General features: G+C 34.7%; 1 protein-coding gene across 1 annotated transcript in view; it reads right to left on the bottom strand.

Annotated features, from left to right (window-relative positions):
- LOC145307089 (eye-specific diacylglycerol kinase-like) overlaps positions 1–22,191 on the bottom strand; it is a 58,703-nt gene that overhangs the window by 3,764 nt on the left and 32,748 nt on the right. Inside the window, exons 18-35 of the mRNA XM_080149423.1 lie at positions 21,664–21,713; positions 21,186–21,257; positions 20,597–20,657; positions 19,817–19,911; positions 18,603–18,713; positions 17,917–17,979; positions 17,491–17,546; positions 15,670–15,742; positions 15,196–15,247; positions 14,434–14,487; positions 12,944–13,012; positions 12,215–12,299; positions 11,743–11,826; positions 10,354–10,398; positions 8,129–8,190; positions 6,937–6,973; positions 4,909–4,950; positions 867–956 (exon numbers count right to left, since the gene is read on the bottom strand). Of these exons, the coding sequence (XP_080005549.1) occupies positions 867–956; positions 4,909–4,950; positions 6,937–6,973; positions 8,129–8,190; positions 10,354–10,398; positions 11,743–11,826; positions 12,215–12,299; positions 12,944–13,012; positions 14,434–14,487; positions 15,196–15,247; positions 15,670–15,742; positions 17,491–17,546; positions 17,917–17,979; positions 18,603–18,713; positions 19,817–19,911; positions 20,597–20,657; positions 21,186–21,257; positions 21,664–21,713 (1,201 nt within the window). The remainder of the gene's footprint in view (positions 1–866; positions 957–4,908; positions 4,951–6,936; positions 6,974–8,128; positions 8,191–10,353; positions 10,399–11,742; positions 11,827–12,214; positions 12,300–12,943; positions 13,013–14,433; positions 14,488–15,195; positions 15,248–15,669; positions 15,743–17,490; positions 17,547–17,916; positions 17,980–18,602; positions 18,714–19,816; positions 19,912–20,596; positions 20,658–21,185; positions 21,258–21,663; positions 21,714–22,191) is intronic.

Here is a 22,191-nt window from a genome sequence, read left to right as displayed (position 1 = left end):
AGATAGATTGATAGATAGATAGATAGATAGATCGATAGATAGTTTGATACATAGATTGATAGATAGATCAATATATAGATTGATCAATATATAGATTGATCAATAGATAGATAGCTTGAAAGACAGATCAAAGATAGATTGATAGATAGATACATCGATTGATAGATTGATAGATAAATAGATAGATTGATAGATTGATAGATTGATAGATTGATAGATTGATAGATTGATAGATTGATAGATTGATAGATTGATAGATTGATAGATTGATAGATTGATAGATTGATAGATTGATAGATTGATAGATTGATAGATAGATAGATAGATAAATAGATTAATTGATTAATAGATAGATTGCTAGATAGATCAATAGATAGTCCGATAGATATATCAATAGATAGATCAATAGAAAGATTAATAGTTAGATTGTTTGATAGATAGATCAATAGATAGATTGATAGATAGATATATCCATAGATAGAAAATATATAGTTAGATAGAGTTTTGTGGCATAACACTTAGCTTTTTGTAGTTGTTGAAAATTGGCATTTTCTGTGTAATAATAGTTTTTGCTTATATAGGTACTAAATAAACAAACCTTACTATAAGGCTACATCTCCCCCCCCCCCTCCCTCCCCTTTCCAAATAATCATAAAAGGAAAACCATATCAGTTCAGCAGTTAGCAAAAACCTTGCAACAGACAGACAAAGCTCTTTATAATGACGTCATATAAGAGTAATGGATTTTTCTAATATGACGTCAATTAGGATACTTTGGCCGAAGAAAATTTTAATTTATCCTTTTTTTTACAGGCACAATAAAGAGACAGACGTATACATAGACATCCTGTTACTATAGATCGAACCTGAATTAGAAGGCTAGCTCCTGCCGCAATCAACATACAACAAATATCTCTCCTTCTATACGCAGCTGCCTTGTGTAGCGCACTCTGACCCTAGCACATAGAACACTGTAAAAGTGTCTGACTGATTATTACGTAACAAAAAAAAATAGCCAATGAGAGGCCACTATAAATTTTACCATTGGTCAATAATGGCCTCTCATTGGCTAATTTTTTTTGTTACGTCATAATCAGTCAGACACTATTACTGTGTTCTATCACATACAATCATTTAATACCTATATTTGCGACAACCTTTATAACAGATTAACTGCCAATTTCAAATATTTACAAAATGGCTTGCTTTATTTTCAAAATATATTTTTTTTTAATTTTTATCAAAAATACTTCCTTATAAATAACAGATAGTTATGGAATGATAATAAAGGATTGCTTAGAGAAGTCTGACCCTATCATATACAATCATTTAATACCTATATTTGCGACAACATTTAGAACAGAGAAAAGGAATCAAGTTATATTCATTTGAAATTTAAGATCAAGTCAAGCAGAGTGTGCCAATACCCTGTTTAGGCACACTCTGCTTGACTTTGGGGAATATTGGCACACTCTGCTTTACTTTGGGGAATATTGGCACACTCTGCTTTACTTGTCAAAATATTCATAACTCCATGAGTCATGATCATATAAGAAGCAAAGTTCACATTTTCTGACCGTCAGTCTGTCATTAAAATATTGGCATACTCTGCTTTACTTGATGAAATATTGGCATACTATGTTTTACTTGGGGGAATATTGGCATATTCTGTTTTACTTGTTGGGTTTGGCACACTCTGCTTGACTTATTCGGAAATTTGCATCTAAAAATGCTTCCTCATTAATAACAGATAAGCTATGAATCAATCTGCCAATCAAATTAAAGGATTAAGAATGTAAATAGGGGGGAGGTGAGTTATTTAAAACCTATATTTGAGACAACTTTTATAACAGAGAAATTGTCAATTTTATATATTTATTAATTACAGATAAGCTATGGATTAATCTGCCAATAAAATTAAAGGATTAAGAATGTAAATAGTGGGGAGTTGAGTTATTTAATACCTATATTTGCGACAACTTTTATAACAGAGAAATTGTCAATTTTAAATATTTATTAATTACAGATAAGCTATGAATTAATCTGCCAATCAAATTAAAGGATTAAGAATGTAAATACAATTTTGGGATCTGGGAAAGAAAACAAAGTAGCGGATTTCATCGTATTTTCACAGTAGCTTTTCTGCTATTTCTAGTCCCTGCACTTTTAAAATACGACAAAACTCGCTACTTCGTTTTCTTTCCATGATCTGAACTTTTTAATACCTATATTTGCAACAACTTTTATAACAGATAAACTGTCAATTTCAAATATCTATCAATTACAGGTAAGCTATGAAATAATCTGCCAATCAAATTAAAGGATTAAGAATGTAAATAGGGGGGAGGTGAGTTATTTAATACCTATATTTGCGACAACTTTTATAATAGAGAAATTGTCAATCTTAAATATCTATTAATTACAGATAAGCTATGGATTAATCTGCAAATCAAATAATTGGATTAAGAATGTAAATAGGGGGGAGTTGAGTTATTTAATACCTATATTTGCGACAACTTTTATAACAGAAAAATTGTCAATTTTATATATTTAATAATTACAGATAAGCTATGAATTAATCTGCCAATCAAATTAAAGGATTAAGAATGTAAATGGGGGAGGTGAGTTATTTAATATCTATATTTGAGACAACTTTTATAATAGAGAAATTGTTAATTTTATATATTTATTAATTACAGATAAGCTATGGATTTATCTGCCAATCAAATTAAAGGATTAAGAATGTTAATTGTGGGAGGTGAGATAAGGCTCACACATCCTTCGATATGGAGCTGCCTTGTGTAGCGCACTCTGACCCTAGCACATACAATTATTTAATACCTAAAAGGTGAGCAAAAAAAAATGCGTAGATTTTTTAAATTCAAATTGCGCGGCTTGTGTTAATAGTAGAAAAATGTTATGCATACCGTTAGATCCGCTATGAACTGTATTTTTTGGAAATATAAAAACGATTCATGTGCTACGCATTGGTAAGGAGCTACGCGTTAAAATGTCCCAATTGGCGTAAAACTTGACTTGCGAGTATATTACTAAATTTTAGAGAATAGTGTGTGCAAAAATAACTGCGTAGATTTTCAAAATTCAAATTGCGCGGCTTGTGTTAATAGTAGAAAAATGTTACGCATACCCTTAGAACCGTTATAAACTCTATTTTTTGGAAATATAAAAACGGTGCCTGTGCTATAAATAATATAGGAGCTAGTTGGTAAAACGTTCCAAATTTTACTCGCAAGTCAAGTTTCAAGTCAGTTGGGACATTTTACCACTTAGCTCCCTAACTATATGCAGCAGAGGAATCGTTCATATATTTCCAAAAAATACACTTCATAGCGGTTCTAACGGTATGCATAACATTTTTCTACTATTAAAACAAGCCGCGCAATTTGAATTTTAAATATCTACGCATTTTTTTTTGCTCACCCTTTATAATTGAGACAACTTTTAGAACAGAGAAAAGGAATCACGTTATATTCATTTGAAATTTAAGATCAAGTCAAGCAGAGTGTGCCAATACCCTGTTTTGGCACACTCTGCTTTACTTGTCAAAATATTCATAACTCCATGAGTCATGATCATATAAGAAGCAAAGTTCACATTTTCTGACCGTCAGTCTGTCATTAAAATATTGGCATACTCTGCTTTACTTGATGAAATATTGGCATACTATGTTTTACTTGGGGGAATATTGGCATACTCTGTTTTACTTGTTGGGTTTGGCACGCTCTGCTTGACTTAATCGGAAATTTGCATCTAGAAATGCTTCCTTATTAATTACAGATAAGTTATGAATCAATCTGCCAATCAAATTAAAGGATTAAGAATGTAAATAGGGGGGAGGTGAGTTATTTAATACCTATATTTGAGACAACTTTTATAATAGAGAAATTGTCAATTTTATATATTTATTAATTACAGATAAGCTATGGATTAATCTGCCAATCAAATTAAAGGATTAAGAATGTAAATAGGGGGGAGGTGAGTTATTTAATACCTATATTTACAACAACTTTTACAAAAGTAAAAACACTCTAACCCAATCACATACAATTTTTGTATCAGGAAAAGAAACCAAAGTAGCGGGTATATTGTATTTTTACAGTAGCTTTTCTACTATTTCTAGCCTCTGCGGGGGGCTCTAACCCTGCAAAGCCACTTTCCTAACCCTGCAGAACAATCATTAAAATAACCTACCAAAACCTACTTTGAAAATGCGACAAAACCTGCTACTTTGTTTTCTTTCCATGATCTGAATTTTTTAATACCTATATTTGCGACAACTTTTATAACAGAGAAATTGTCAATCTTAAATATTTACAAAGCAGCTTTAATTTAATATATTCAAAATGAATCATGTTATATTGATTTGAATTTGCATCTAAAAATGCTTCCTTATAAATAAGAGATAAGTTATGAATTAATCTGCAAATCAAATTAAAGGATTAAGGATGTTAATGGGGGGGGGGGAGGTAGGATACAACATACAACAAATCTTTATATAAAAGTAACAGGATCTGTGTCTGTCTGTGCATACATTGAAAATATTTGGTTCTTCTTTACAGAGTAGATTTCACAGGTCTTGGGAAGGTTATAACTATTTTGGAGGAGGGTACCAACATTCTCCAAAGATGGAAAGTAAAAGTGGATTTACATATAACGTTTTTAGAGTTGTTATTCTGTCAAACAAAATTTGAAATCAACAGGACAGTTTTAACATGCCTAAACATTATCATCCATCTATCCTTTATAGGAGCCGAGAAAATCAAGTATTAGTTTTAAAATTTTAAATTATAGAGTATCTTTGCAACAAAACATTTTATTTAGGGGTTGGGCCGGATATCCGGCCATTGTCAATATCCAACCGGATATCCGGCCCAACCCTAATATTACCTTTTCATTATCTGTCATATCAACAATGCACTGCGGGGCTTTCTAAACAATAAATGTATTAGGACAAACAGAGTGAGAGACAGACAGAGAAAGAGAGACATACAGACAGATGGACAGACATATAGACGGAAGGACGGACAGACAGATGTAGGGAGGGACAGACAGACAGATGAAAGAACAGAGGAGAGGACATACAGATGAAAGGAAGGATAGAAAGAAAGACAGAAGGATGAAAGGACAGACAGATAGACATATGGAAGGACAGACAGACGGAGAGAGAGAGACATACAGACAGACAGATGGACAGATAGACAGACGGGCGGACAGATAGACAGAGGGACAGTAAGACAAACAGATGAAAGGTAGACAGACAGAGACAGATACAAGGTCAAACAGACAGACATATGAAAGGACAGACAGACAGATGTAGGAAGGAACAGACAGACAGATGACCGTTAAGACTTACAATGAATCTAGCAATGAATTACAATCAATCCGCGATCATGGCTCAATACGTAGAGCATCTGCTCATCACTGGGGAGGTGATAGGTTTGAATCTTGGGCCAACACCGCGTTGCAATTAAAGACGTTAAAAATGGTTCCTACTATGTCAGGTGCGTGCCATATATAGTAAGATGGAAGGACAGACAGAGTGAGAGACAGACAGACAGAGTGAGAGACAAACAGACAGAGAGACAGAATAAGAGACTGACAGAGGAATGGAAGTCGGAGAGACAGACAGACAAAAAGAAGGACAAAAAGACAGACGGGCGGACAGATAGACAGAGGGACAGTGAGACAGACAGATTAAAGCTAGACAGACAGATAAACAGACAGATGAAAGAACAGACAGACATTTGCAGTGCATTTGCTCGTCGCCGGGGAGGTGATAGGTTCGAATCTCAGGCCAACACTGCGTTGTAATTAAAGACGTTAAAAATGGTTCCTACTGCTGCTATGTCAGGTGCGCGCCATATATAGTAAGATGGAAGGACAGACAGAGTGAGAGAGACAGACAGAGGGAGAGAAACAGACAGAGGGAGGGACAGACAGAGTGAGGGACAGAGAAAGACAGAGGGAGACAGACAGACAGATTGAAGGACAAATAGACGAAAGGACGGACAAATAGACGTAGGGATGGACAGACAGACAGACGGGCGGACAGATAGACAGATATAAGGTAGACAGACAGACAGAGGAAGATAAAGACAGATGAAAGGACAGACAGACAGACAGAGGGAGGGACAGACAGAGTGAGGGACAGAGACAGACAGAGGGAGACAGACAGACAGATTGAAGGACAAATAGACGGAAGGACGGACAAATAGACGTAGGGATGGACAGACAGACAGACGGGCGGACAGATAGACAAATATAAGGTAGACAGACAGATAAAAGGACAGACAGACATACAGACAGAGGGAGAGATACCGACAGATGAAAGGACAGACCGACAGACAGAGGGAGAGATACAGAGGAGGGACAGGCAGAGGGAGGAAAAAACAGATAGATGAAAGGACAGACAGACAGAGGGAAGGACAGACAGAGGGAGAGACAGACAAACAGAAGAGAGACACACACAGAGGGACAGTCATATAGAAGGAAAAAGACAGATAGAGGGAGAGAGACAGACAGACAGACGAAAAGAAGAACAGAAAGACAGACAGATGGGAGGACAGATAGACAGAGGGACAGTAAGACAGACAGATAAAAGGACAGACATTGGAGTAAACACTAGAGGGAGAAAGGGTTAAATAACTGTATCTCCCCATCGCAAACATCTTGTGCAACCTTTCTATTGGGCCATTGAAAATCAACCAATGGTGTCGCTTATATTAACACAGCCAATTAGCAGAAAATGATTTAGAAGCAGACGAAATTGGTCTTTGAAAATGGAAGGTAGGTATGCTGTGTATCTATACTTTAGATCTGTTGGACAGACAGACACACAGATGAAAGGACAGACAGACGTAGGGAGGAACAGACAGACGGACGGACAACCAATGGCTTACAAAACAAAGATTCTACCTGAACCAAATATCTGATTACTTCCTTGTGACCAAATCTAAAATAAACAATTAGTGGTTGAAACGTTTGAACACTCAACTTAATTAACCAATCAATCAAAATTCACTTTGAGGACTAGTGTAATAAACAGCTCATTGTCCTCTCTCTCTCTCTGTAATCAAAAGTTTTTTCCAGTTTGGCTTCAAAACCGATTAATATCCGCTGAATTGGAAACGGTTCTAAGCATACTATCCGCATAATATTTGCGGAAAGCTGTCTATAATACGGTACGATAATTAAAAACACATACAAGGAGAAATATATTTCCAGTATGGCTTCGAAACCGATTAATATCCGCTGGATAGGAACCGTTTCTCAGCCACACTGAATAATCATGAATAGCATCGTATTAGACAATTTTTCACAGAAGCAATACTGATATAGTTATTTCTCGCATCATACTATAAACAGCTTTCCGCGGATATAGAATCTTATGATTGTAAATTTTATAATCGTAGAAAGCTGGATATAATACGATGCTAGACATAGTCTTTTTGTAAGGATGAGAACCGGTTCCTATCCACCGAATTCGAATGAATACGAGAAAAGATTTTTTTTTTAAATTTCTATTGAGAGATATTTTTACAGGGGTGATTTCCCTCTTGGAAGGGTCAAAATAGTTATACACCTTCCCTGTAAATGAGAACCCTAACGGTCCAACTATTAGCGAGATCATATGATACAAACACACAGAGAGAGAGAGAGAGAGTCGAGAAAATAACTTTCCCCATAGGCTTACAGACGGACAGACAAAGTAAATTATAGAGTAGCTTCGCTACTACGAAATAAAGTTTGCTGAAGCCATAAATTTGTCATATGATTACTTCTATGGCTTTTTTAAAGCAAAGCTTTTTTATAATTAAGGTCAGTCCGTCCGTACGTCCATAACGGTAAACTCTTTTCTTTAATTTAGGCATGTTAGAATTGTCTTATCGATTTCAAACTTTGCATCATGATTCATATTACATAACAACTCTTTAATATTTACAAGAAAGTCCATACGTCCATTTAAATCATGTTTTTTTAATCTTTATATCTATCTATCTATCTATCTATCTATCTATCTATCTATCTATCTATCTATCTATCTATCTATCTATCTATCTATCTATCTATCTATCTATCTATCTATCTATCTATCTATCTATCTTACCTAGCTCCATAGTGTAAAGCAGTTTTGGCCGTTTCGTCGATGGATAACAATGAATAACCTTCCTAAATTAATAAAATAATAATTGAAGTACAATGATTTATACGTCCCCTAGAGGCCTCTAGGCGCATTTGAGGAGGAGGGAGTTGAATCCCAGAACCCACTTTTTAAATTTAGATTTCAATAAAAGGAAAAAAAATATTTTATTTGTAGGGGCGATTTCTCTTGGTACCCTCCCCCAATAAAGTTATAAACCTTTCCGGGACCTATTAGAAGCTACCCTGTTAAGGAGAACCCAATCGGTTTAGCGGTTAGCAAAATCCTTTGGTACAGACAACAGACAAACAAACAAATAGACATTCTGTAACTTTATTATAAGGATTAGTGAATTTGAAACAAAATTGTATTATTGTATAAACAAGGATGACAATATCCATAAGAACTTCCATTTTTAGAACTTGATTATAGAGATGCTTCGCTTATAATACTGTACTTTGTTGTCCTAGGAATCAGTATTCCAAACATTAGATCAATCGGATTATAATATCACATAAAAATTTGTTTAAAAAGTTAAAAATTAATATGTTTAAAATGGACGTACGGACAATTTAGTATCGTTTATAGAGTTGCTACGCTTTCTAACTAATACAGAAATCATCATGCAAAGTTTGAAATCGATAGGGAAATTCTAACATGCCTAAATTAACGAAATAGGCTATCCGTTCATGACGAACGAACGGATGAACCGACCCTAATTATAGAAAAGCTTTACTTTAAGAAATAATTTAATGATTTTTAGAAATTATTGAGAGAAAAAATCTTCCAAAATTTGAGGACAAAATCCACCAAACGCAAAACAATATAACAATCAAATCTAATATGGCAATAAAATTGAAATTTTTCCCCATATCGCTTCAAAACTGATTAATACTGGGTGAATTAGATCAATTCTCAGCCATACTGAAAAAATATGTCTAGCATCGTATTATATCTTTTTTTGTTTCTTCGAATACAAAGTAGCTTGATGTCTGTCTGTCTGACCGTCTGTCCCTTAAGATCTCGGTAACCACTGATCTGATCGGATTCTACTCTTCAGGGAATATACCTACTGGTCCTGTGGTGGTTTTATGCTATTTTCTTGGGGGGTGGGACACCCCCAACCCCCCCAAAAACAAAAAAAATCCCACCATTTTTTTAAAAATTATTTAGAATAGTAGAGGATTGGGGGCTTTTTTTAAGCTGGATAGGTAATAAAAGATGTAACTATACCTCTAGGGGAAAAAAAGCCCCTAGAGGCTAGGGGCGAAGCTGCTAGTGGATATAAAAGTGTCCACAGACTGAAATTTTAAAAACTGTCTGACAGTTTTACCAAAGTCTGTGTTGTCTATCAAACGGCATGGTTTCGAACCCGACACAACTTTGCATTACAAAATATGACCCTTACCTTACACTTATTAAATGTAATATTAAGTGAAAAACTTTACAAAATTATTTGTCTTATTTTTGTAATATTCTTATAATAAAGTAACAGGATGTCTAATAGTCTATCTGTCTGTCTGTTTTTCTGTTTGTACCAAAGGATCTCGCTAGCTACTGAACCGATATAGTTCTTCTTAAACAGGGTAGCTTCTCATAGGTCCTGGGAGGGTTTATAACTATTTCGGGGGAGGATACCACCAACCTCCCAAGAGAAATCGCCCCCTAGAAAAAATTACCCCCCTCATTTTTTTCTTCTTTTTAAAACTAGAAATGGAAAATCAACTCCCCCCCCCCCCCTCCAAAAAAAATGCTCCAGAGGCGTCCAGGGAGGTCCTAGGAAGTTTTACAACTATTGGGGGGTGGGGGGTACAACCAACCTCCCAAGAGAAATCACCCCTAAAAAATGACTACCCCCCCCCCCAAAAAAAGAAAAGAAAATCCCCCCTCTACATCAAGTACCCATAGAGGCTTCTATGGGGGCGTAGCTAGTTGCACATATTGTAATATTGCATATACAGGAACATATATTTCAAATTATTCTGTCAATATAATACAAAGTTTTTACATTTTTTAATCACAAGCTAGCACAAAAACTTTGGGTACTTTTATTGAATTTAATGGGTAATTTTAAAATAATAGTGTCTAAACTTCTCAACCAATAAAAGGGATAATTTTGTTTATTAAAATATTCATAATATCAATTTATAATCCATTGTCTTATCCCTTAAGATCCCTGTAATAATCCTCACCGCATGCAAAGTAGTAAGCAATTCCAAGTCTCCCAATCTTGCTGCCTAATAAAGAGATTTAGTTGCAATACCTTTGTCAAGAGGTTAGTTTTGTTAGATAGATAGATAGATCAATAGATATTTTGACAGATAAATCAAGAGATCTATAGATAGATTGATAGATATATCTATAGATAGATTGATAGATAGATCTATAGATAGATAGACAGATAGATCGATAGATAGTTTGATAGATAGATTGATTAATAGATCTATAGATAGATAGACATATAGATTGATAGATAGATTGTTAGATAGATCGATAGATAGATTAATAGATAGATTTATAGATCAAGCAATAGATAGATCAATATAGAATGTTAGATAGATAGATATATCGATGGATTGAACGCAGATAAATTAAAAGATAGACCATTAGATAGAAGAATGGATAGAGCAATAGATGGATGGAAACCTTAACTCACCACCCATAAGGTTGACGTGTGTAAATTACCCACAAGTCCTAATTATATTGGCCAAGGAAATTGATGGGAAGGATGCAAACTCGAATCCGCGTCATACCAAAGACGTTAAAAATGGTATTTACCTGCTTTGTTCGGCACAGGAGTTAAAAAAATTGAGTAGGGGGGGGGGGGAGGAATGCCTTGGCCCCAAACAGGCGCAACTCATTACCATGCACAGTTAGGATCTCCAGACAAAGATCGTGCAATCAAAGGGTTGATTGTGTGCAATGTATTGTACAACGATTATGAGGTAAAGGAACTTGAGTTGAAAAGTTGACTATTCAGTCCAGGTGCAACTCTTATTATCTTAATGGGTGTACTGACCTTCAGAATTCCCTCAGATGTTTTCTCCAGGAGGCCACACTCCTCTCTTAGGGATGATATGATGATAGATGAATAGATAGATGGATAGATAGATGGATAGATAGATGTATAGATAGATGGATAGATAGATGGATAGATAGATGGATAGATAGATGGATAGATAGATGGATAGATAGATGAATATACAGATCAATATACAGATCAATAGATAGATCACTAAATAGATCAATGAGTAGATCGATAGATAGATCAATATTAACCTTCAGTATTCCCTTAGAGGTTTTCTCCAGAAGGCCACACCCCTCTCAGTGATGACATGATGATAGATGAATAGATAGATGGATAGATAGATGGATAGATAGATGTATAGATAGATGGATAAATAGATGGATAGATAGATGGATAGATAGATGGATAGATAGATGAATATACAGATCAATATACAGATCAATAGATAGATCACTAAATAGATCAATGAGTAGATCGATAGATAGATCAATATATAGATTAATAGATAGATTGATAGATAGATAGATCAATAGATTGATTAATAAATACTGACCTTCAGAATACCCTCAGATGTTTTCTCCAGGAGTCCACACCCCTCTCTCAGGGATGACATAGTCAGGTGAAAATTTGGAGTGGTCTAGAAAAAATTTGGAGTTGTTTTATTTACACTCTATCAAGCCTTATAATAATGTAACAGTATGTGTGTTTGTCTATATGTCTGTTTGGTTGTTTTTACCGAAGGATCTCATTAACTGCTGAACCGATCAGGTTCCCCTTAAAAGGGTAGCTTCTCATAGGTCCCGGGAAGGTTTTAGAACTTTTCAAGAAGACAGTATTTAGAGGAGCAGCTAAATCATTGCTAAAAGGCAATAATCACCAGGACCAGATAGTTAGATAGATAGATAGATCAATAGATCGATAGATAGATAGATTAATACATAGATCAATAGATTGAATGATACATAAATCGATTGATAGATCGATAGATAGATTGATAGATAGATAAGAAATTAAAAGGCTTTTACCTCATCCTGAGCTGTGGTAGCTACTTCATTGTTTGACTGATTATAATCAGCTGGACCAGTTGCGGTGGGACCCTCTCCAGAAGAACTAAATACATTTGATTATTGAGTAAATTCTTCATTAGAAAGAATGATTTATTGATAAGATACATAAATAGATTAATAGATAGATCGATAGATATATTAATAGATAGATAGATCAATATATAGATCAATAGGTAGATTGATACATAGATACACAGATATATCAATAGATTGAAAGATAGATTGATAGATAGATTAATAGATATATTAATAGATATATTGATAGATATATGGATAGATAGATTGATAGATATATTGATAGATAGATTGATAGATATATTGATAGATATATTAATAGATAGATTGACAAATAGATTGATTAAATAGATCAATAGGTAGATCCATAGATAGATTGATAGATAGATTGCTAGAATAATAGATTGATAGATAGATCAATAGATAGATTAATAAATAGACCAATAAATAGATCGCTAGATAGATCAATAAATAAATTAATAGATAGATCAATAGATAGATCCATAGATAGATCGTATGATAGATCAATAGATAGATCAATAGATAGATCGATAGATAGATAGTTCAATAGATAGATCGATAGATAGATTGATAGATAGATTGATATACAGATTGTTTGATAGATAGATAAATAGATAGATTAATAGATAGACTGACACTAGGAAAGCTTACCTGACAACAAATAGTTGATTGAGACAAATATCAATTAGAAAATGTTTTCCTTCTCCGCCCTTCGTGATTCTGAATGATTTTAATCATTAGTGGCTCAGAAGAAACCCAGAGCTGGATCTTTAAATCAATTTAGTGGTGAGCCAGATCGGGGTGCACCGAATTTTCGCCAATCACAGCGCAGCATTTCAAAAATGATGTGCTCTCATTGGTTGAAAGTTGGCTCACCCCGATCTGGCTCACCACTAAAATGATTTAAAGATCCAGCTCAGATCAAACCCAGCTTAGACAACAAAATTAATTCGGAAGAGACAAAAACACAAACCTATACATGTTTTTCAACTGTCATGGAGGGGGGGGGGGGCAACACATAGTAGAATTTACATATGCCCCCCAAATGTTATTTTAGATTTTTTGCTTGTTGGTTATACCCTATTCCTGCCTTGAACCTAGCAATAGAAATATTTGTGTATGTTAAACTGTAAATTTTAATTAAAATACGTCATTAGACATGCATAAATGCTGATAAAAAATTAATTATGCCAGTTAGATTTTTTTAATACACATTAGGTCTTTTGTCTTTTGTAGGATTAGGTCTTTGTATGGCTTTAATTGGAATTTGGTACAATTTGACATACAATTTTGTTTATATTATACCATCTTATTTTAGAGAGCTTTGCTTTTATTGAAGTTGTCATCCTTGTTAGAAAAGATTATAGATGTTGTCATCCTTGTTGGAAAAGATTATAGATGTTGTCATCCTTGTTGAAAAAGATTATAGATGTTGTCATCCTTGTTGAAAAAGGTTATGGATGTTATCATCCTTGTTGAAAAGGGTTATAGATGTTGTCATTCTTGTTGAAAAAGGTTCTGGATGTTGTCATCCTTGTTGAAAAAGGTTATGGATGTTGTCATCCTTATTGGAAAAGGTTATGGATGTTGTCATCCTTGTTGAAAAGGGTTATAGATGTTGTCATCCTTGTTGAAAAAGGTTCTGGATGTTGTCATCCTTGTTGGAAAAGATTATAGATGTTGTCATCCTTGTTGAAAAAGGTTGTGGATGTTATCATCCTTGTTGAAAAGGGTTATAGATGTTGTCATCCTTGTTGGGAAAGGTTATGGAAGTTGTCATCCTTGTTGGAAAAGATTATAGATGTTGTCATCCTTGTTGAAAAAGGTTCTGGATGTTGTCATCCTTGTTGAAAAGGGTTATAGATGTTGTAATCCTTGTTGGAAAAGGTTATGGAAGTTGTCATCCTTGTTGGAAAAGGTTATAGATGTTGTCATCCTTGTTGGAAAAGGTTATGAAAGTTGTCATCCTTGTTGGAAAAGGTTATAGATGTTGTCATCCTTGTTGGAAAAGGTTATGAAAGTTGTCATCCTTGTTGGAAAAGGTTATAGATGTTGTCATCCTTGTTGGAAAAGGTTATGAAAGTTGTCATCCTTGTTGGAAAAGGTTATAGATGTTGTCATCCTTGTTGGAAAAGATTTACCTAAATGCATTTCTAGCAGTGATAGTATCACAAAACTGCCAGTCAGAAGTTCCTTCACAGTGTAGATCACATTTATACAAATAAAGAGAGTAAGCATCAAAAAGAGCAAGTGGAGTCAACATTTTTCTATCATATATACTGAGGTTCCTTTCGAATTAACTAAATTATGGAAAAAATTATGTTCTCTGTTTGTCTGTCTGTCTGTTTGTCTGTTTGTCTGTCTGTTTGTCTGTCTGTTTGTCTGTCTGTTTGTCTGTCTGTTTGTCTGTCTGTTTGTCTATCTGTTTGTCTTTTTATTTGTCTGTCTGTTTGTCTGTCTGTTTGTCTGTCTGTTTGTCTGTCTGTTTGTCTGTCTGTCTGTTTTTTTGTTTGTCTTTTTGTTTGTCTGCCTGTTTGTCTGTCTGTTTGTCTGTCTGTTTGTCTGTCTGTTTGTCTGTCTGTTTGTCTGTCTGTTTGTCTGTCTGTTTGTCTGTCTGTTTGTCTGTCTGTTTGTCTGTCTGTTTGTCTGTCTGTTTGTCTGTCTGTTTGTCTGTCTGTTTGTCTGTCTATTTGTCTGTTTGTTTGTCTGTCTGTGTGTCTGTCTTTTGTCTGTTTGTTTGTCTGTCTGTTTGTTTGTCTATCTGTTTGTCTGTCTGTTTGTCTGTCTGTTTGTCTGTCTGTTTTTATGTCTGTTTGTCTACCTGTTTGTCTGTCTGTCTGTTTGTCAGTCTATATGTCTGTCTGTCTGTTTTTATGTCTGTTTGTCTTAAATGTGATGTTCCTGGCATAATTCTTGAGATAAGACCTCTAGCCCGAGTCAAATCACATCCAATATCTAAATAATGGATTTATCACCCTAGATGGAGTCAAATCAATAGTTTTATTACAACAGGTCTATAATCTATATCTTAATTAACTGGTTGTTTATCTCTAAAAAGGATTTTTAAATTTGAAGGCCTGTTATAGTGTTTAATGTAGCATATTTAGGGTATTTTGGATAAGGATTGAGTATTTTATTAAAAGAAATTGAAAATTATAAGATTAAAAACAGTTTTATTAGCCCCAAAGGGCCAAAATTAATCGATGAAAGCTATACATGAAAAAGATCACCCATTAAAATCATTGGTTGACAAATTTGGACACTACTAATTTGGAACAATTCATTACACCATAAATACCCAAAGCAGTTAATTAAAATTTTGGGTACCAGTGTAGTTTACAATCCATTGTCCGCTCCCTGCCTGATGTTGGGGGTACCTGCTTTTATGTTTCCAACAACTTGAGATTTCTGGAGCAAACTTTCCTTGTCCAGATGGTGAGTCTCATAGTCCTGACAAACAAGTAATTGATAAGTTATTATATTTCACCACAGAAGACGACTTTTGACTTTTTATAATTGTACGCGGCAATTACAAACATGTACTACACTTTTCAATCAGCTGATCTTACATTATTACCATACCTCGTAAGGGCAGTATTTTCCTTCATTTTTAAGTGATCATCTAGAGAATCCAGAGGGATGCGATACTCTTACACCCAAGGATATTAGGTTAAGTAACATCCATCTGACAGGGGTGCTGCCACTTTTACCACTAGCAAAAATAAAGCCACTGTGTTTTTGACAAAAAGTGGGTGTGTTTTTGTCAATTTCGTTTTTAGCTATATTTTTGGCAATATTTTTTTTATCCACTGTCATAATTACACCTTTACTGCTGTCACAAACACAGTTTTACTGTCATTTCCACGCCCATGAAATTCAATTAGGCTGACAAATTTACAGTTTTGATGACAAAAATACACCTATTTTTATATTAATATTTCTAGTTTGTTAACCAAGTTGTTATAAATTAAGTTAATCTACACAACAATAATTCTAAACTCAGCTAAAAAAGGTAACAGACGAATATTGGATATTATATTAGTAGAGAATCCAGAGCATCATCTGCATGTAACACGATACTCTAACACAATATTAGGTTAAGTAACATCCAACAGACAACTAACACTTTGATTTTACGACCTTTGTCTGTGAAGTCCTTACTGTGCATGTTAATGAGTTGCGCCTGTTTATGGTTCAAGGCATTTCACCATACTTTTACTATTTATGTCACACACCTGACATAGCAGCATGAGATAATTAATAAGTGATCATATGGAGAATCCAGAGCATCATTCATGTGTAATGGGGTGCGATACTCTAACACCCAAGTATATTAGGTAAAGTAACTTCCCTCAGACAGCCAACCCTTTGATTACAAGCTTGGTTGTTTTAGACAAGTAAAACAAATTACAAAAAGATTACATGTACAATTTATGAATATATCTTTCAATCTGTCAATCAAGGTTAATGAACGATGTAAAATCTCAGGCCAATACTATGTCAAAATAAACGAAGAAAAAAAGTTTTCCTACTGCTGTTTTGTCAGGTGTGAGATATAAAAAATATATCAGGGGGAATGCCTTTGCCCAAAACAGTCACAGCTCTTTACCATGCACACTTAGGACTTCCAGATAGAGGCTATGCATTCAAAAGGGCATTAAATATACAATATTGTCTAATCCCTATGGATCCCTAATATTGTCTAATTCCTATGGATCCCTAATATTGTCTAATTCCTATGGATCCCTAATATTGTCTAATCCCTATGGATCCCTAATATTGTCTAATTCCTATGGATCCCTAATATTGTCTAATCCCTATGGATCCCTAATATTGTCTAATTCCTATGGATCCCTAATATTGTCTAATTCCTATGGATCCCTAATATTATCTAATCCCTTTGGATCCCTAATATTGTCTAATCCCTATGGATCCCTAATATTGTCTAATTCCTATGGATCCCTAATATTGTCTAATCCCTTTGGATCCCTAATATTGTCTAATCCCTATGGATCCCTAATATTGTCTAATTCCTATGGATCCCTAATATTGTCTAATCCCTATGGATCCCTAATATTGTCTACTCCCTATGGATCCCTAATATTGTCTACTCCCTATGGATCCCTTATTAGGTAGTACAAAAAACCTAAGAAACTATAGCTAATCAATCAATGAAAAAATTAAAAATTATACTTTACCTTGAATGTCAAACTTCTAACTTCAATATCCACTTCTTCCAATTCATAATCAAGACCTTCAAAAGAGATATTATCAATACCAAGGCAGCGGTGTCTTTTTAGGTAAAAGGCTAATTAAAATAAAAAATTTGCATTTTATTGTTTTAGTTTGGTTTGCTACTAACTATAAATAAGCTTTTCCCTGCTGCTATTTTGTTGCTATTTCATGACAATGCCTCTTTAGGGGCGTCTCGTAATATTTTTGCAGTAGCTTTTCTCCTATTTCGAGGGGGCTCTAACCATGTGGGTTCAATTGCCTAACCCTGCATGGCAATAACCTAACCCACTATAACTAACCTAAAATAACCTATCAAAAGCCATTTTAAAGATATGATTAAGCACCCATTGAGAGGCGTTGCCATGAAAGGGACTATACTATTTTCTTACCTCCCCCACTCTTGTTTGATTTCTTCTTTGCCAACATCTTGGCTTTGTTCAACAAAGAAAGTTCTACATAAATAAAATAAAATTTAAGGTCTATAAATTTATAAGTGTAAGGGGTAGCTTTTCTAACAATAAATTCTACAAAAAATCACGAAACCTTTTAAAGTTTTCTACAAAAAAATTACAAAACGAAGGTTTTTCATTATAATTGTTTGTCAGAATAGCATTCCCTTTACCCTGATAAGTACCTCTTGTAAAGTACTGTATAGTCATATAATGCAGAAATAAAGTGAATGCTAAAAAATCCATCAAAATAATGCTCAAAATCCGCAAATTTAGTTTTATTCTGGCCATTAATACATTACATTTTTATATTTGCTTCAAACCGCAATTTTGGATAGACACGAGTTCCAGACCCTAATGTAATGCATTTTCTATATGGCTGAGAACTAGTTCTTATCCACCAGATATAAATCGGTTTTGAAGCGATACAGTAAATACAATTATTAATATGGTTGGGCTGGAGATCGGATATCTGGCTGATTTCTAATGCCGGATATCCGGCTCCAGCAGGATATCTGACCAATGTTTGATATCCGGCCGGACAACCGGATATCGGGCATTAGAAATCAGCCAGATATCCGGTATCCAGATAGTTTCAATATCCGGTATCCAACCCTAATTATTACCAATAGTGCAGGGATTCAATCTGACAGCCTCTCCATCCACTTGGACAGGAATGGTTTTGGTTGTTGTTATCTTGGCAGTTTTACACTGACATATGCAGCTTCCATGTCCACCTGGTCAGGTCATGGAAATAAAACGAAGTTGCAGGTTTCATTGTATTTTAACATTAGCTTTTGAAAGGTTATTTTAGGTTAGGTTAAGTAAATGTTAATGATCGTCCCGCAGGATTAGAAAATATGCCCCGCAGGGGCTAGAAATAGGAGAAAAATATGACAAAACCAGCAACTTTGTTTTCTTTCCATGATCCAAAATATCTATAATGCAAATTAGAAAGATGTCTGTCTGAAGCTTAATATGACGGTAACTGCTGAACTGATTGGTTTCTACTCTTCAGGGAATATACCGTACTGATTCAATAGTGGTTTTAGGCAAAAAAGAACCCTCCCCCCCCGAATGTTTTATTCTTTTTGTAAAAAAAATAAATAAGCGGGTTGGGGGAACTCCAATGCACCTTGGGGGAAAGCCCCTAGAGGGTACAGGCGAAGCTGCTATTTTTAAAATGAAATAAAAGGATTTCTCTATGGTCAGTAAACCAGTAGTATTAATAAATAATATGGTTTATTTTATTTGTCAAGGGGTATCTAATATATAATCTTCACCACCTCCTTAGTAAAATATCTGCCCCCCATGATATCAATGCTTTCCCTTATATAAATTCTGTGATGCACATTCTTATGAGGAATCTCAACTAAAAAAATTCAGCCATGAATCTGAAATAGAGGCTGAGTTACTCTTATGTAGGAGGAACCTAGTAATAGTGTCTAACTTTTTATCTTTGTGACGTAACAAAAATCGATGGATGAGAGGGGAGGCGGGAAAGGAAACCCCTAAAAAAGAGATGGATTTTTGTTACGTCACAAAGATAAAAAGTTAGACACTATTACTTAGTTCTTTAGGAGATTCTATGATGAATTTCCAATGTGTACACTGCACACAGTTTCCTCGGTGTTTCCTCATCCTATCTCAATATTAATACTAGCTAAAAAAGCTTCAAACTTCAAAAAAAAATCAAAAGTTTGAAAGTTTGAACCTTTTTTAAGTAGTAGTAAATATTGAGAATATAGGATGAGGAAACACAGAGGAAACTGTGTACACATTCGGAAATTAAAATTCAGTTCATCCATTCTATTGTTTATTTGCTTCTAAAAAGAATGACCTGCTTGCAACAGAGGCAAGGTATAGGTGGTCAATCCAATAACTTCAATAATTCCATCATCTAGTTTCTGTGCACCATTGGCCCGGTTCCATGGTCTAAAAATAACATAACACAGGATTCCCAAACGTTGGAGTAGACAAACACAGGAGTGTTAAAATATTAATTTAATTAAGTATTTCTATACATATTAGGTTATGTTAAGATATTTATTTTCAAATAAGCCCCCCAACTCCTGCTTTTGTCCTAGGATCGTTCCATGGTCTAAACTTAGCATAGTAATAACCGGCTATCTAGTTTCAGAGCACCATTGGCCTGGTGCTATGGTCTAAAAATAACTTTGTCTGAGAAGTCCTTACTGGGAGTTGCTTGTTTATAGGCCAAGGGATTCCCCCTACTCTAACTATTCATATTTCACACCTGACATAGCATGTCTTTAGTTATGGCGCTGTATCAGGCCATGATGAAGACAAGCCAAATCTACGACTCTAGAGGCCTCTGGTGGCACTTAAAATGTTTGGTGTTTTGGTTCAAGTTTTTACGATACTATGTTGTGTTCAAGTCTCTACAATACCTCTTTAAGTTGCATTTAAGTCTCTTGCATCAAAAAAAAAAATTTCTTGGGATGGCGGTGGTACTCTCCCCAAAATTAATAATATACATTCCTGAGAACTATAAGAAGCTACCCTGTTAAGGAGAGCCTGATCGGTTTAGCGGTTAGCAAGATCCTTTGGTACACACAGACAAACAGACATCCTGTTACTTTAGTATAAGGATTATTACCTAGTGCCAGATCCAAAACTTGAAATGTTTAGGAAGAGAATGGAATGAACTTTTTGCTCTTAAAACATTTTTATCATCTTTTAATTTTATTAAAATGAATTCTTCAAATCTAAAAATTTTTGTCTACTGACATTGATGTTATCATGTCTTTGTAAATTTGTCCATATGCCTGTAACAATCTTTCTTTGAGACAGATATCCATCCAGTGTTAATCCATCCAAAGCCTGTGTCAATCTGTCCATAGGTCCTGTGTAAGCCTGCTCATTTGCCTGTGTCAGTCTGTCTCCATGCATGTGTGTGGACAAAGCCCCAATTGTATTTAAATTGTGTCAAAAATGATCCATGTGAACTAATAAAATGAGGGAGATGAGAGGAGAAGTGGGATAGAAAACCCCTAAAAAGAGATGGATAATTCCTCATTTTTATTGCATCACTTGGATCATTTTTGACACATTTTTAACACAATTTGGGCTTTGTCATGCCTGTGTCATTTAGTTGATCTTGTGTCAATCTGCCGATGCAGCCCAGTCTATCAGATACAACACACTTATTCATGATATTACAAACATTTTTAAAAGATGAATTCCTTTAAGCTTAGCAGTCATGTCCTGACCATCACATTCCAGAGTCACATACTCTGACAACTTCTTCCATTTGGGACCTAGTATAGGGATGAGAATAGTTGTTTAATCCATTGTTTTATAAACAGCTTTCCGGGGATATATAAAATGTACAACCAGTTTTTTTAGCCCCGAGGTGCCAAAGGCAGGGGATAAAAAATTGGTTTTAATTTTTTACATTTTTATATTCATAGAAAACTGGATATAATACAATGCTAGACATAGTATTTTCGTATGGATTAGAACCGGTTCTAATCCACCGGATTCAAATAGATACAAGAAACAACTATAAAACATAATTAAAAGAAGCCTGCAAGAAATACACCACTCCAACTGCTAATATAATGTCAAAAGTTGACCCAATACCTAGAATTTGAAGCCTCCAGCTTCAATAAAAAAAAAGTTAAACGCCTCTATTGTCAATACTCCAAGACGGAAAAAACTCACCAATCAAATCCTTTCCACCAGCTTGACCATAGTACATCTTATTCTTGATTCTAAAAAAAACATTTAATAAAAAAACAAGGATGATCCAGAGAGAGAGGGGACAATGAGCTGTTTATTACACTAGTCCCCAAAGTTTAAAATAACATTTTCTTATTCGTTAGCTTAATATTTTTTAGGACTCTGAATTTTGATTAGCGGGTTTATTAAGTTGAGTGTTTAAACATTTCAACTACTATTTGTAATCTACAAAAGGGTTAATTTTGCATATCATCAATTGGGATGTACATCAATATATTGGCCATTGTCTGATCCCTTATTTCAACCAGTCATTCTTTCCTTTGATAGGGCTTCACACATCCATGATGAATCCCAGTGCACACCACTTACAGGAGAACACTTATAGACACTTTTCATAGGATATAACAGAAATAGAATACAACCCCCCCCCCCCTTCCCTCCATAAAAAAGCCTAAACGTCCAAGATTGAAAGATCCTGTAGATAGATATAGATAGATAGATAGATAGATA

This window comes from Acartia tonsa, chromosome 15, assembly GCF_053477335.1.
Source record: "Acartia tonsa isolate MP-2025a chromosome 15, ASM5347733v1, whole genome shotgun sequence".
NCBI classification, from domain to species: Eukaryota; Metazoa; Arthropoda; class Copepoda; order Calanoida; family Acartiidae; genus Acartia; species Acartia tonsa.
Note: the sequence above shows the minus strand (reverse complement) of the source record. Positions and strands in the feature narration are given on the sequence as shown.